General features: G+C 46.0%; 1 protein-coding gene across 16 annotated transcripts in view; it reads left to right on the top strand.

Moving 5' to 3' along the window:
• Gramd1b (GRAM domain containing 1B) overlaps positions 1 to 16,840 on the top strand; it is a 167,140-nt gene that overhangs the window by 81,219 nt on the left and 69,081 nt on the right. Inside the window, exon 1 of one of the 16 annotated variants that reach the window (XM_087560907.1) lies at positions 1,327 to 1,867. The exons of the other annotated variants lie outside the window; for them this stretch is intronic. Within the exon in view, the coding sequence (XP_087417033.1) occupies positions 1,845 to 1,867 (23 nt within the window). The 5' untranslated portion in view covers positions 1,327 to 1,844. Of the gene's footprint in view, positions 1 to 1,326; positions 1,868 to 16,840 lie in introns of those variants that run through there. 16 annotated transcript variants of the gene reach the window in all.

Below are 16,840 nucleotides of genomic sequence, written 5' to 3'. Positions count from 1 at the left end.
AATCTGGTATACCTCATCAATTCCTGTGCTGAATGTATGGCCTGGACACAGGCCCAAGGATCCTTAAAAAAACACAGTTGGCAATGTCTTTTAGAAGTCCTAGTGGCATTTGAGCATCACCTGGTGTGGGGCTGTGCATGGAGAGGAATTCCACAGCTCTTTGGCTATCATATCCCTGAAACGGATCCTAGATCAGGGTCCTAGAGAGTGTTTCTTCTGTGTTAGTCAAATGTTGGAGGGAGACAGCGATGATTTGAGTGTCAAATAGAATGAGGGTGGTGGGCTATGAGCAGGGCACTCACCAGGACAGTTCCCAATGGGATTGCATGTCTCTGTTCGTTGAGAGCGATACCTTAGAGAGTTGAGCTTGGTGATGTGTATTTGGCCCAGGCGTGCCTGTAGTGTTTCGGGCCAGTTTTAGCGGAAAGGCTTATTATGGTTCAGCTGAAGGTTGCTATTTCATAATTAATCTCCTCTTTGTTCTCTTTCACTCGCCCGCATTACTGACCCAGATAATGGATAATATGGGGAAGGCCAGAAAGGAGCGAGTGATACAGCCGGAGGAGAAGCCGTTGGTGTGAGAACCTCCAACCAGAGTTGATTTGGGGAGCCACAGGCATTTCCCCCACTTCAAATTCATTGTCCACGTTTCCCCCCCTCACTTAGTGTTATTCCTGGAGTACCTAAGTCTGTTTGCTTCTTGGGTTGGTGATGATGCGTTAAGTCCTAAGCCAGGCCAGGCTGTTGGAGCCACCTTGATAGGATTCTTGACCTCAGGTGACTGAAAGGCTGCTTTGCCACTCAGAACTGCTCACCACATGCCCTGGTCATGTGGGCAATGTCCCCAGTAGGGGAAAAGAACTGTGAGTTCTCTGTGCTCAGAACTAACTGCTTGGGAGCTCAGAGCCTGCTGACTATCCCAGCTTGCTTCCTTAGGAACTGACAGTTCTACTTAAGGTGGTCTTGAGCAGCCTGTCACGGGATAATACACTAACTAGGATTTTCAGGTGTGCTCAGCTGAGGAATCCTGAAGTTGTCCACGACCCCTTCCCTGCCAAGGGTGTGACCTATTAACTCACCTGGTTAATCTTGCTGGGGGCCTGTGACACTAGTGACTATATCCCTCTTCAGGGGGTGGTTTTTTTGTTTTGTCTCTTGCTTCTTTCTTCCTGGTACCGCATTCCTCCATGCAGCACACAGATCCCTGTCATCCCTGGTGATCTGTCCCATTCTGGGACAAAACATGTGCTGTGTCTTTAAATGGGCGGAAGTGGCTGGTGGTGCTTTGCTTGGGTACTGCATTGATTAGGAGATTACATGGAGCTGCCGCCTGGGGGAGGAGAGTGCAGGTTCTGCTAGGTCGGTGCTTGATCCTTCCTGCACTCCCTGCCTTTCCTTCCCAAGGCTGGCTGCTCACTGCCGGTAGGAGGTGAGGGTGGGTGGCTGGCGGCCAGCCTGACTGTGGATGCAACTCCAGGGCTCGCTCTGTTCAGGCTTACCAGAGTACCCATCCTCATCAGAGACTGGCAGTGGCGGCAACAGCCAGGGCAGCCGGCTCCAGCCTGGGGCTGGATTTGCCCAAGCTGCCCTTGGCCTCTGAGCCCAGCTAAGAGCTGGGAGAAGGGCAGTGGGAAGAGAAGCAGCAGGATCTCTCTCTCTCTCTCTCTCTCTCTCTCTCTCTCTCTCTCTCTCTCTCTCTCTCTTTCTCTCTCTCTCTTTCAAGTCACACTATATGGGATTCTGTTCCTTTGGGACTTCGTCATCTTTTCCACTATGTCCTGGGACCTCTGGAGCTGTGACAGGGATGCTAAGGACACGGTCAGTGGATTCTCGTGACTGTACTAATGAAAGGATTCAAGCTCTCCTGGTAAGTGAAGGATGGATAAGCTCGACCTCTTCCGTCTCTCCTCACCTGTGTGTTCCACCAGCCCCCTTCAGAGGTCTCCTTGAGACAGGCCTGCCTCACTGGGTGGGGGGCAGCAAGGTGTCGAGGCAGGGATGACAAACCCTGAAGTTAGAATACCTGGCTCAGCGAGCACCCACGGGGCTTTGGTATTTTCTCACCCAGCCATGTTCTCTGCGGTCAGGGGTTTGTAGAAGTTGGGAGGCTGTGGAATCTCGAATCTCACAGAATCGGAAAAGAGCCTCCAACTTTGAGGGGTCGGGTGGTTGTACACAGAGATGGAACTTTATACAAAGGTGCTTTCCTCTGTCTTGCACTTGTTCTGGGTTGGGGGCCTTGACTGTTTCCCCAGGGAGCGGTTTTTCCTTGTCATCACCAGGGGTGGGGGGGTGGGAGGGGTGTTCGTCACAGCCGAGGCAACCTCTGACTTCTCTGGGCAGCTTCTCCCTAAGGAGCGAGTGATAGGGGCTTGGCCCCATCTTCCAGGATGCCTGGCTAAGGAAGAGTGGACATGTGCCTTGGGGCTTTGCAAGTGTTGACTCTTGCTGGGATTAATATGGGGCATGAGAAGAACTTCTGCTTTGGAGTGTGTGGGGATAGTTGCATTCTAGCTGCAGCCGTAGGCAGAGTATTTTTACCTTCTATTTTAAAAATAAAACCCTTACTGTTCCCTCTTCTCCTTTGATCCACCGAGGACCAGATGGGTGGGGGGAACTGGCTTTTTTGTCGGCTTGAGAAACTGCAGAATTTGCTTGGAAAACTTTGTCCCACCAGGAATCTGGTACCCCCGCAGGGCGGCCTGTGCAGCTGCCTTGGAGGAGAAAGGCTCCCGGGGTTAGGGAGGGAGGGCGCTTTAACTCCTTGAAGAGGGTGGAGGTAGGAGGAGGGGAAAAGCTTGGGGAAGCTCTCTGCAGGAATGCAGCCTACCTTCACGGTGGACCTGCTGTCCTAGCTGGCTGGGGGGTGGGGGTGGGGAGGGCATTCCTGCGAGTGGCAGGTTGAGCTTTAGAATCAGGGATAGGATCGAGCACTTTAACCAAGGAGTCTTAGCCAGGCTGCAGGTGACTTCTAGTTTCCTAGAAGCCCCTACCCAATCCCCAACCCCCAACCCCAGCAAAGTGTAGCTCTCTTGCTGCTGTAAGTGCGAGCATTCTTTAAAGGGCCTCGAGAAGGACAGAGAGTGGAGCTGAGTTCTGCAAGATTAGCTCATAATGACTGCAAGCTCCTGAGTGTGGTGAGAATTGGTGACCACCGCTTAGCGTTGAGTTGCTTCTCCTCACACTGGGTGCCAGGGCGCTGAAGCCTTCCCTTTGAATTTGAGACAAGGACGTGCAGGCCCAACAGCTATCCTTGCCCTTGCTCTCTTGGGGGTTTGCCTGTCCCACTGTGTGGTAAACTGTGTCTTGGCATCAGTAATTCCAGGCCCATGTGGGTGGTCAGAGCTGTGTTCATTCCTCAGTAGAGTTAAGGCAGGCGCCTCAGAAAAGTGCAGGTACTTCCGGAAGCACAAGGACCCTGGGCTCTTTATCAGAATCACTCAGCACTTTTCTCTGTTGTCAGCATACTCTGCCTGGGACCTAGGTACACTGACTGTCATTCAGATGAGACATCACTTTAACACTGGCGCTTCTTGGCTCAGCCTGGCTTGGTCCCTTGGGGAGATGCAGAGATGTTTGCCTTTGAAATCTGTCATGAGTATCTCTTGATGCATTTCAACAAGGAGAGCAGTGCTCAGCTGGGAGCTGTAATTGGCCAAACTTGTCTTCTTCAGATGAACAGAATCAGGGGATATTTCTGTCATTTATGCCGGTCTGGGTGCTGTTAGACCTGTGACCTTCTGTCTCATGAATGATAAGACACATTAGTCCACTGTGTCCCCTCTTTGCAGTCGGATTGTGGCTGTCTGGGGGTGAGAAGACTCCCTTTGGCATTGGATGTGCCCTGTTCCCAAGAAGCAAGACGATGGCCATCTTGTCCTGGGTAATACTGTCTTGAGTGCATGTAGAAGAGGATGGGGTTAGCAAGCTTTCTGATGTTTGCAGTCATCTCTAAGAACACTTCTAGGGTTCCTCCTATGTACAGGTGACAGAAAAAAAAATGGTGGTGCTTATGCTCCTAATAGAAATAAGTAGTGCTTTACCACTTATTGAAATTTACTTCGTGCCACGCTCCATTAAGTACTTTGCATGTATTAGCACGGGCCGTGCAGTTCTACAATTATGTCTCCTCATTTTGCAGACTGGGATGCTGAGGCAAAGGTTAAGGTATACACCAAGAAATCATTTTTTTCTTTTTGCAGATGTGTCAGGGTTTGCTGTAGGGTCAGGTTGCAGCAATCCACCTGCTCTTGGTGATTCTTGCAGAATGCTTTCCCTGTATGTAAGACCACACTCTGTATGGCCCCATTCCTGCTCTGACGTCTCATTGGGTCATTTAACTAGACTGTGAAGATTGCTGACGAAATGTCTATTCTGTGTTGGAGCTAGGGAAACTGAGGCCTAGAGTTATAAATTTAGGTAACTAGTTCATACACACCATTATATGTGTGTAAGCATATGTGTGCCTGTGTGTATATGTGTGCTTGCTCTCTGTGTGCAGGCCAAAGGTCAGCATCTGGGTGTCTTCCTCAATTGCTTTTGGCCTTATTCTTTGAGATCAGTTCTCTTCATTGTATCTGGAGCTAAAATTTCAGCTAGGCTGGCTGGCCAGTGGACTCAGGGAATACAGTGCTTGCCCTGCTGCCAAGTTCATGGACCGTTCCCAACCTTTTTATATAGGTGCTCGGAATCCAGACTCAGGTCCTTGTGCATTTATGGCGAGCATTTTACCCACTGAACCATTTCTTAATCCCTATCATAAGCAGAGGACAACCGTAATAATAGCAAGATGTTTCTCTGTTGCGAAGGTTCAAGGTCTGCAAATCCATGTACTCACCCATCCCTTCTTTTTACAAATTTGATTAAGTTTTCATTATTTGTAACCCTTTGCCTAGGAATGTAGTCGTTTAAAGTGTGTAAACAGTCACTCGTGACCTTAGTCTTCTAGAAGACAATTCTCTCGCAGGCAGAATGAGCCCCCCTTCCCTGTGCACATGATACAAGTCAGTCAATGCTACTGGCCAGATAAATGCAAGCAACAACCCTAGAAACTGTTTTCTGCTGGTGGAGCGACAGAGCGTGTTCTTGGGGTAAATGGCACAGGAGGGCTCTTGGATCTGGATTGTTAGGGAAATAAAGTTCTCTTTTGCACAGCAACTTCACCATTACTCACAGAGGTCCAAGGTTATTATAGGTGATGCCTTAGGCTACAGCTTTTCACAGTGTGTGTGTGTGTGTGTGTGTGTGTGTGTGTGTAACTGACAAGTGGCTACATCAGGAGAGAAATCCTCCACCTTATTTCTCCTTTATCAGGGAGGAGCTTAATTCAGCTGCCTCAAGAGTTGCTATAAGTCGGCCATAATTTATTAAGTCAGTCTTCAATCTGCTGGCATTTTGGTGAGTAAGGTAAGGGTTGAGGTGGAAGATACCAAAGGGAGGTGTTCTGAACAAATGAGTAAGGCTGCGACCGAGTTGCAGAAGGAAGTATACTCTTTACTCAGGAAGCCAGTGTTCCTCTGTTTCCACATGGCTGCTCTCCCCCACCTCGCAATCACTCTCGTAGTGATGTGAAGTTACCTCTAATTCCCTTAGAGCTTCAGAACAGAGCTCAGTTTTGTGAGGCCATTTTCTGCAGACTGCTGTCCTCACAATGGCCCTGGCAGACTATGCTGGCAGACCATGCAACATCTGTAGGGTCCCCTCACCTCCTTCCCATCCCTGCTCTTCACATCTGCCCGTGGTGCAGGCGGTACAGAGCCTGAGGCTCGAGTAGACCTTCAGGAAGGCCAGTGTAGGGGAGAAGCTGCTTTTGTGAAAAAAATTAAACAAAACCAACCGAACAGACAAAGTTAAGAGAACATAGTCCAACACAGCAGGGGAAGCACTTCCAAGGTGAGAAGTCAGTTCTTCATTTTCATTTTTTAAATAGGCGAATGTTAGGCCTCAAACCTGGGACAGATGGCTGCTTAGGTGCCCATACAACAGGTCTGAGGACAGATGAGCTTCCAAGATACATTCTCACTCCTGATTTAGGAGTTGTTCCCTCCACTTTCCCAACCTGCTCTCAACTTCTTCCCAGGCGACTGAGAGTCCAATGACTGGCCTTTGTCCTCCTATCCCGGCTATTAATGGTCAGCCATGACACCAAAGGTCAATTGTCCATTATTCTCTTCCTTTTTATATCTGTTCATGGTTTCCTGTTTCTTCCCCCATCTCTTGTCTAGACCACATACTTCTCTTTTGAGGGTCTTCATGGGAAGGATGTGCTGTGAAAGACAAAGGAGCCCAGGGGGGATTCTCCACACATCTCCTGTATAGCTTCACTACACAGCCTTTGAGAGGCTTCCCAGTAGGCCGGCAACAGTGAAGGCTGGGGTCTTTCAGTGGCTTGAGAGAGGATTCACAAATGGGAATCTTGTTACTACCTTTTAGCCTGCTGTGGGCCTGGCTAGGGGACTTCTGTTTACCTTAGGTGGTGATTTTTTTTTTTTTTTTTGAAAGTGTGACATTAAATGCCAGTGCTGGTAGACTAGTTGTCTTGCAGCTTCCTTTTTTTTCACAAATGGTCTAGGAAAAGACCACAGTTTTTATAGAGCTATACGGTGGCATGCTCTGTAGACTGTTGGAGTACTTCTTTAGCTGGCAGGGGGTATTGAAAAAAAAAAACCAACAGACCTCCATTTGAGAATATTAAATATTCATTTACAAATGTTACACCACAGACGTTGCCCTCCCATGAACGCTGAGATTTATCGTTCTATGGGAAGGAGTTAGGTTTCCTCGTGTTCAGGGCCCTGAGTGCCGGTCATCTAAGATTTAAATCTCTCGAGAGACAGACAGCCCAGGGTGCTGAGGGAATCTGATGCTATGGGTTTCTTAAGATGCTAGACTGTTCTCATGTGTCCCCCAGGCTTCTACAGTGGGCCAGCAATAAACATTACTTGCTTTTCTGTGTTTTTGTGGCCACTGTCATTCTTCTTAGAAAGAAGCATTTGCTGTCTTACAAATCAGATGATGGGTACCCAACCTCTTGGCTTGAACCCTTTCCTCCTGCTTTTTGTGAGATTATTTCTCGAGAAGATAATTATTGTTTCTGGGGAAGAAGTTGAAGACAAAATACCTCTGACCTTGCCGAATTGTCTATAAAGCTGGGCATTTTTCCTTCAGTGACCTCTTAAGTGAAGGGATGTAATAAACCGGGTAATGCTCTGTAACTTTACACTCATTTACCAAAAAGAAAAAACCTTTTATTATATCCATCTATTTACCTGTGTGAATGTGGAGGTCAGAGTCCATACTGCAGCTGCACTCTTTCCTTTCTCTGTGTGGATTCTGGGAATTGAAGTCAGCTTAGACCTGCAAGCTCCTTTAGCTGCCTTTAATGTCCTTGCAGCCATTCTTTTTTGTCTGTCCGTCTGTCTGATCTATCTAATGTATGGTGTGATGTGTGTGTGTGTGTGTGTGTGTGTGTGTGTTTGTGTGTGTGTGTGTGTGTGTTTGTGTGTGTGTGTGTGTTCCACATTTGTATACCAGTGAGCTCACCTGCGTAGGCCAGAGGTCTATGTCACATCTTTCCTTCATAACTCTTCAACTTCCCTTGTGAGAAAGAGCCTCACTGAAACTGAAGCTCACTGTTTAAGCAAGCCCCAGGTCTGATGTCTCAGAGCAGGAGTTATAGGCAGCCACGCCTTTCTCCACAAGGCAGCTTTAGAGACCAGGCTGGCATGCTTGTGCAGCAAGCACTTTACCCACAAGCCAACTCCCAGCCCCGGCTAGTCAATGCTAACACTAGCTTTTGGCTTTTGCTTGCAGAGAGACACTGTGTTAAAGTGAGGAGAGCAGGTTGGGCCAAGATAACCATCCCAAGTTTTTTTCACTGCTTATACATTTAATTTATGATCAGTCCAAGTCCCCTCAGGTTCTGGTCAACACCGCCTTAAGCAGTGATTGGGCAGTGCAAGCTGTTGAGTCTTATGGAATCTTCTCCATAGTGACCATGGTGGGAAGGACGGTGTGGGTCTCATACTCTCCATTACACTTGTCACACATGAGCCTGGCTGACTGCAGGACCCTCGGAAACTATGGACTTCTGAATGGAGCAGGGGTAGGCTGGGACTCCCAAGGCAGTACAGAGCCCGCTATAATGATGGCTCGGAGTAATGCTGTAAACGAGGGCCCTGCATTCGGATACTGAGGAAGAACTCCTCTGACCCTAGCCAGGATCCTATCATCAGTTCACAGCTATTTTATTTTATTTTATTCTATTTTATTTTATTTGTAGACTTTGCAAGCCAAGATTATCCCAGTGCATTTGGTTTTTACTTTAAAAGATATTTTGTTTATTTATTTGTTTTTTGGCAAATTCACACCCTAGTACATTTTTTATTTTGTTGCTTTATAATGCTAGGCATTGGACCAGGGCACCGGACCATGGAGCGGTGTCCACGGCTCTCTTATTAGTCTTTTTGTTTGTTTGTTTCTTTGTTTTTTAAATATTTATTCAAAGACCTATAAGTTGCCTGTTTGGTCTTTGAATTCACTCAATAGCCCAGGCTGGCTTTGAACTTACCGATCTTCCTGTCTCAGCCTCCTGAGTAGCTGGGATTATAGTCCTTCCTTACCAGGCCTAGCTTTCTATGCATTTAAAAACTGCTCAAGAAATGAGAATGGCAAAATGACATGTAAAAATCAGATGACATCCCATCTACTTTTTTGGGGATGCGACACACCCATTAGGTCACAGACTACGCATGGCTTGCACACTACCACACAGAGTGAGACCTGTGTCCTGCTAACCTGGGCTCCTAATAAAAATGGTTGCTGCTCCAAGATGATGTAAATACAGTTCTCCAGAGTACCACACTGCTAACGTTTGTGGTGGATTCTTTTTAGCTAACAGTATTATTCCAGGGCCTTCATACTTATACCAATGATGATGAGGGCAGTGCTAACAGTAGGTAATGCTTATGTGAAAATTTGTCGCATGACAGGTTTGTTTCATTTTAAAATTTGACACAGGGCCTTGCTACGTCTTTCAGGTCTTTCTATGTTGCTAGCTTTGAAATCTCAACCTTGCCTTGAACTCCTAGTCCTCTGCCCAAGATCATAGAGTCTAAAACTCCTTGACGTGTCACTCTCACCCAGAGTTCATGTTCTTTCTTTCTTTTGTGTAGCCCTGGCTGTCCTGAAACTGTCCCTGTAGACCAGTCTGGCCTTGAACTCGCAGAGATTCAGTTGCTTCTGCCTCCCAAGTGCTAGGATTAAAGGCATGCACCACCACCACCACCCAGCCTTTCTTTTCTTTTATCTCTTGTCCTGTTTTAACTGACTTTACAAAATCAGAACTTGTGATTCTCTCACCTCAGCTTTCTGAGCGCTTTCTCACCTGCCCTGAGTTCCTGCATCCAGTTACTGTAGTTGCAAAGCCATTGGAGGGCAGGTCTTTGCCTCTGAGGAAAAAAACTGAGGTGTGTGGACTGATTTATGGGAACAGTGTTTGACGATGTGAACATGGTAGAGCAGAACTGGGGCAAAAGGTTTGAGAAGGGGTGCACAGGACAAGTGAGACACAGCTGATTCTTGAATGGAGGCCACTGACATTTCAAGAAACCATTAAGCCTCTGAGGTAGGGAGAAAAAGAAAAAAGCAAGAATAGTTATCAAAACCAGAGCAAGGACAGCGAGGAAGAGAGAAAGATGAGCAGTTCAGTGGAACCGAGGGGCAGAGGGTGTATATGGGAACTGGGGTAGAAGCTTAAGGGACAAAACACGGTTCAGGAAGAGATATCTTAGAAGATATGTAGAGTCCTGAGCAACCCCCACCCCCCACCCCCACAAGAAAACCCTCAGGCCCAGGACGACCAAGAAGCCCTGAGATGCACTTTCCACTTCAGTGGGTATGATGCTTGTGGTGAGAGCTTGATGTTTGTAATCTGGTAGCATTTGTGAAAAAGACCTTTGAAAAAGTAACAGGACTGGGAGGTGTGTGTGTGTGTGTGTAAGAGGAGAAAGAGAGAGGCAGAGAGACAGAGACAGAGACACAGAGAGAAACAGAGGGGAGAGAGAGAACACTTAGGAGAACCTGCTTTTAGTTCTTAGAACCAACACACACACACACACACACACACACACACACACACACACACACACACACACACACACAATCTTCCTTAGTCCTGTTAGGAAGGTGGTATTTAATTTGCCTCATATCACAGGTGACAAAACAGAGTCTCAGGGCCAAATGGCAGCAGAGAGAAGGTTTAAGAAGCTGAGCTCCAGGGTGTGAACTCTCAATGTCTCTTCTCTGCCACTGTGTGGATCTGCTCAAATCTGGAGTTTAAGTTAGAGGGACGCTGCCAGGGCCATGTCCTTCTGGGCTGGGGTTTTCTTCATCCATGGATGCAATAGCTGTAGCATTTCCAGTGTATAGAATTCCTTTCCACAGGAAGCCAGGATCCTACTCAGATCTGACTTAGTAGCTGTCCCTTCAAGGCTAAGCTAGGAAATATTTAATTAAAATAGAGACGAGGGCTGGTGAGATGGCTCAGTAAAGTTGCTTAGTGCCAAACAAGAAGTCTTGAGTTTGCTCTCTGAGTTCTACATGGTAAGAGAGAGCCAGCTATAAATTATCCTATTACCTCCACACAGACATTGTGGCATGTACACACACACACACACACACACACACACACACACACACACACATGGCATGAGTGAAGCCATTATTTTTTTTCCGTTATCTTCATTATTTTCAAAATTCAATTATTGTAATGGATTCTTTGACTTTTTTATTATTACTAAATTAGGTTTTTCTTATTTACATTTCAAATGTTATTCCCTTTCCCAGTTTCCTGTCCATCAGCCCCCTTCTCCCTCCCCTTCTGTAAGGGTGTTCCCCTCCCCATCAACTCCACCTTACTGCCCCCCCCAGCAATCCCCTACACTGGGGGTCCAACCTTGGCAGGACCAAGGGCTGAGTGAAGCCGTTCTTTAAGATGGATGACGATGTTCAAAGCCCCCAGAGTGCAAGCCTCAGAGAATGCAAATAGTTTCAGAACTGCTTTCACTGGACTCCAAACACAGTCTTGTCTCCTAGGGTAGGAGGTGGGCGATGCTGCAGCTTGTACTTAGTTGCAGTGCTGTCCTAAGTGATGGCCTCAGGAGGTAGTGCTTTTATAAGCCCTGCCCTGGACCTCTGGGAAAATATGCAAATGACTCTCTAGTTCACCCATCTTCCTTCCCGTCTACTATTCTTGATTCTCTTACATTAAAAAAAAAATGGTAACAACCATATTTGCCTTAGGGGGCTGCCATGAGGATGGTCTGGTCTGTTATTGTTTATGATGATGATGATGACGACGACGACGACGACGATGATGATGTTCCTTGAGACAGTTTCTCTTTGTATCCCTGGGCATCCTGGAACTCACTCTAAAGACCAGGCTGGCCTTGACCTCAGAGTTTCACCTGCCTCAGTTGGGATCAAAGGCATGTACCACCACCATCCAGGAGGATAGTCTTTTTTTTTTTTTACCCGGAGCTGGGGACCGAACCCAGGGCCTTGCGCTTTCTAGGCAAGTGCTCTACCACTGAGCTAAATCCCCAACCCAGGATAGTCTGTTTTAAATGAGACAGTTTACATAACCCAGAGGAAGGGGCCAGACACTCACAGCCTCTTTGTGAATGTAAGGCGCTCTCAGAATATTGTTCGGAGGACGTGGTCACAGCCCTTGCCTTTCAACCAATCAAGATAGATTGCCCCATTCTACCCGGAGATCTCATTATAACCTCTTCTGTGACTTCTTAGGACTCGGGTCACTTGCAGTTAGCTCTACCCTTCTTTCAAGTGAGCTACCTTTCAAGCTCTGTTTTGGCTGCGTTGCTAGAACTTTGCCATCTTGCCACACTCAGGGATAGACCACTTCACTGGAGGCTGGAACTCGCTCTGGTGTTGAACCACAAGGAAAGGTGTGACCTTAGCAGGACACAACCTCATTGCTAAGGTGATAGCAGCAGCACACCTGAGATTCCCACTCCCCCGCTTTTGGGCTGATGAACCTCAGAACCCAATGCTCCTACAGTTCTTTTCAAGTTTCCATCATTTAACTATGCATCCAATCTCTCTACTAAGAGTTCTTGAGCGTTCATTGAACCCAGCTGTAGGGATAAACATTAGGAAGAACTGGTCTTTGCCCTGGGTGCAGGTCGGGAAGGCTGCTGGCTGGGGTAGAGGAGTCAGAACTGGGCCCAGGTTCAGGATGCGCCATACAGGAAAATCCCACTGGACGGGGTTGCATGCTTCCCCTACTGAGGTGCAAATAGATTCATCTTTTATTTCAGATCTTTTTTTGGACCCTCTCTCCAGAGACTAGGAGCCTCTTGTTTCATAATGGCTTCCCTGCAGCGACCTCCACTTTTATCCTTCCTGATGGTCATGTTTTTTACAAAGAGGGGTAGGAGGCATTAGGACAGGGCATGCAAAACTCCTTTGTTCTTTGTTGTCTTAATTTGACAGGCATGGAATATGCAAATTCGGGACCCGACCATTGGCTTTTGGAGGTGATTTGCTTTGCAGAGCACATGTCCTCCCCTCTCCCCCCACTCCCTGCCCCATTCTGCATTTATTTTACATATATCAACTCTGGCATGTCCGAAAGATTTCTTTTAGACTTCCAAATCACTTCTGAAAGGTTTCTATTTCGTTTTCTTGCCTTCTTTGATATAAATAAACAAAATAATATTCTGGCGAGACTTATCAGTAATGGGAGCCAACCACAGCCCCGCCTAGCCAGTAAGGAGTCATTGGCTAACGCAAGATGTTTGTAGCAGTAATAGTATTATCCCTTTTGACGAGTGCACACTGAGGGTGGGTTAAGCAGGAGCTTTGTCAAATGCTGAGAGTGGAGCGTGTAGCCCGAGGGTTGGCTTTTCTTACTTGCTACTGTCTTCTGACTAATTCTCCTGAGTATATTCCTAGGCATAAGCTAGAACCACTTTGGGGGCTGATCAGTAGCTCCTCCGAATGCAGTGAATAACCGTTTCTGGCACCAGTCACTAAGACACTCACAGCCATCATTGTCAGGAAAAGGATTCTAAATTAAAATCGCACACTGCTTTCTTTTCCTCCTTGAATTTGCTGCTCGGAAAAAAAAATGAATGTAAGTCTCCGGCCCAAACCTTTCACATCCTCTCTGTCATTTCTGTTGTTGTTCTTGTGACAGGATCTCAGTCTGCAGTCTGGACTTATCTTGAAGTCATGGTGATCATCTTGCCTTAGGTTCCCCGGTGCTGGGATTATTTGACAAGTGTCATCATGGTTTCTCCTCCTAGTCATTTATGCTGGAAACCTCTCTAGCATTTTTTTTTTGATGTGTCCTCCCCGCCCCATTTTCATGATTTTCCCATTTTTTTTTTAATTTCTAGTATAGTTTTTGAGGGTGGGCAGTATTGGGTATAGAACTTAGGTCATTCTCCTGAGCACTTATGCCCTGTGTCACCAGCCCCATTGTCTTTTTATTTTATAATCTCCTTAGTATTTCCCTTGGCATGTCACAGCTGCCCCCTGATTGATATCTTTTTAAAAACCACTTTCCTGCGCTGTATTCACTTGCTATAAAATTCATCCAGAGCACACGGTCCCATGGCTTTCGGTGGTCAGAGATAACTGTAGCCTTTACTAGAGTTGCTGTCAGAACCCTTCATCACTTCCAGAAGACATCCTGTACCCTCAGCTAGCACCTCTTATCTCCCTTCCTGTGGATGACCCTTTCAGTCTCTGTAGCTCCTCTGTTCTGGACTTAGTTGCATATGAATGGACTCATGTAGGCTTTTGTGTCTACCCCCTAGAAAACACAGAGATGGACACCTTGCTGTATGTCTGATCTCCAGTCTGGCTCTGTCCCGACTCATCAAGCATTTTGACCTGCCCTAAGCCTTCTATCTCAGTTTGACACAGCACCTTCCCAGAGTCTGCTGGGTACCGCTTGTTATCATGGAAATCTTTGACCTTGTTTTAAATAAAACAAACAAACAACAAACAAACAAACAAACAAAAAGACAGAACTAAGTGAGTGTTTGAAGAAAGTGCATCAGTAGTTTGACTTTTTTTTTTTTTTGTGACACAAATTTTCTTTCCGTTGGCATTGTTGACAAATCAGAAACTATAGAGTTGAAAGTAAGAACTATCAATCATAATTTCACTCCTTAGAGGTAATCACTTAGAATGTGGGCTAATAGTCTTGAAAGTATTATATGTCTATTATAGCTAGATGTTGTAAAAATATAAAAACCAAAAAAATGCTGTCTTTCATCCTCAGTGCCCCAAGATATCTGCTGGATATCTTAATTCTCAGTCAGCAAAAGCCTCTCACCTGCTTTGTTCTATCCCATATCACACTGCCAAAGGCCTCTCTCTGAGCCTGGCAGCAATCTCTCTGCCTATCTAGTTCCTAAGACAGGCTTCCATGCCAGAAACACACATCCCAACTCTGTGGCAGCCCAGACCAGCCGCTGCACACTTTCTTACACTTAAATCACTACATGAAAGAACACACAACACAATAACCTTTGGCCCGGTTGATAAGATATAATTGCTCACCTAAACATACAAAGCCCAATATACACCCATCCCTTAAAAACATTCGTAACAACCTGTAAAGGTACAGTGTGGAATCTTAATGTCACCCGCCATATTGTTCTGCCTTGGCTTCTCTCCCTGTCTCTCCTGTCTCTTCCTCCTTTCAGTTCCAGTTTCCTCCTCTTTTTTTTTAATTTATTTATTTAATGTAAATGAGTACACTGTCGCTGTCTTCAGACACACCAGAGGAGGGCATTGGATCTCATTACAGATGGTTGTGAGCCACCATGTGGTTGCTGGGAATTGAACTCAGGACCTCTGGAAGAGCAGTCAGTGCTCTTAACCACTGAGCCATCTCTCCAGCCCAGTTTCCTCCTCTTTCTTCAAATTTTTCTCCCACCCATCCTTCTTTCTCATCCAATGACAGGCCTCCCACAGTTGGACAGATGGATTTATAACTCATTGAATATAATTAGCAGTATATTCTTTTCCTAAATACTGAGTACTGACGTGTGTGTGTGTGTGTGTGTGTGTGTGTGTGTGTGTGTGTGTATGAGCACAAGTTTGTACACAGAGAAGAGGAAGACATCTATCACTTTCTACCTTTTTTTCTTTGAGAGAGGGAGACAGGATGTCTCACTGAACCTGTAGCTATATCAGTGGGCTAGCAAGTCCCAGAGATCCTCCTGCCTCTGGTCCACCTTCCATAGCTCTGGAGTTACAGGCTTATGAGACTACCCCTGGCTTTTAATGAATTCTGGGGATTTGAACTCTGGTCCTCAAACTTGCATACAAGTGTTCTTACCTATTGAACCATCTCCCTTACAATTTTTTTTAAAAGATTGATTTATTTATTTTATGTATGTGAGTACATTGTAGCTGTCTTCAGACACACCAGAAGAGGGCATCGGATGGATCCTGTTAGAGCTGGTTGTGAGCCACCATGTGGTTGCTGGGAATTGAACTCAGGACCTTTGGAAGAGCAGTCAGTGCTCTTAACCACTGAGTCATCTTTCCAGCCCCACATTTTTTTTTAATTAATCAAATACTCTAGTGTTATGCATGTCTCAGACAGGGTTGCTTCCTGTGACTAAGGCTAGTATGAAACTTGAAGCCCCATTGCCTTAGTCTTCCTGATGTTGGGACATGCAAGCATAGGCCTCCAGACCTGGTGACAGTTACTTGTATTGCTAGCCTTTCAATATGTATCATTACTGTCTAATCCATTTGCACACAACACTTAGGTTATTTTTAAATCGTCAGCTTTAAAATAATGTTGTGACTAATATTCTTCAGATACAAATCTAGGAGCCAGATTTCTGGATCAAAGGCTTTGATTTATCATCCACGTAGCTGCTGAAAGGTATTTCCAGACCATACACTTACCTGCAGGTTACGAGAATGTCTACTTGGTGTTAGCAGCCGTTACAACGACATGGATTTGTATTTCTTTGATCATAGGTGCCATACTTTTACTTTCCCTTTCTGATTTATAGTCCTTCTGTGAACTACCTGTTTGGCTCTTTGCCAACTTTTCCTCCGCTGTCTTTTTCTTGCTAAGCACTCTTCCCTGTTAGACACATTAACAGTTAGATATTTGCCAGGGTTTTTGTAGGTTTGTTTTTTGTTTTTTTGTTTTTTTTCTGTGTTTAAACTTGAGGTAGAATTTGGTATGCTGAAGTTTATTTTAATGTGACCGCATCAACCAATCCTCTCTTTGTGGTTTCTGCGTTTGGAAATATTCACAGAAAGTTTTTCCTCAACTTTGAGTGTATCCACCTATGCTTCTTCTAATGCCAATGTGATTTTACTTTCAAATTGATACATTAGGGCCAACAGGATGACTTAGTGGGTAAAAGTCCTTGCTGCAAGTTGTCCTCTGCTCTCCACATGTATGTTTTGGCATGTGAGTGTGCTAACACACACACACACACACACACACACACACACACACACACACACACACAAAGAGAGAGACATATTCACAAATACACAGGTATACACATACGTCAGCACACCGGTCTTTTGCAGAAGAAAGGCCATGGTTGCTGAATGGCCTCAGTGACCTTGATCTCCTGATCTTTCTGCCTTCGCCTCCCAAGTACAAGAATTATTTATATACATGTGCTTTCACACCCTTTCACCCTGTTTTGATATAAAATAACGCCTAACCATTCTGAATCTCCACTGCATCATGAATTTGAATCACGCGGTCTATTGGACAAGAGATGGTCTTCAGTTGTGTGGGGAGAAGGGGCTATGGCAG

The sequence above is a fragment of the Rattus norvegicus genome, chromosome 8, assembly GCF_021556685.1.
Source record: "Rattus norvegicus strain SHRSP/BbbUtx chromosome 8, alternate assembly SHRSP_T2T, whole genome shotgun sequence".
In the NCBI taxonomy this organism is placed as follows: Eukaryota; Metazoa; Chordata; class Mammalia; order Rodentia; family Muridae; genus Rattus; species Rattus norvegicus.
Note: the sequence above shows the minus strand (reverse complement) of the source record. Positions and strands in the feature narration are given on the sequence as shown.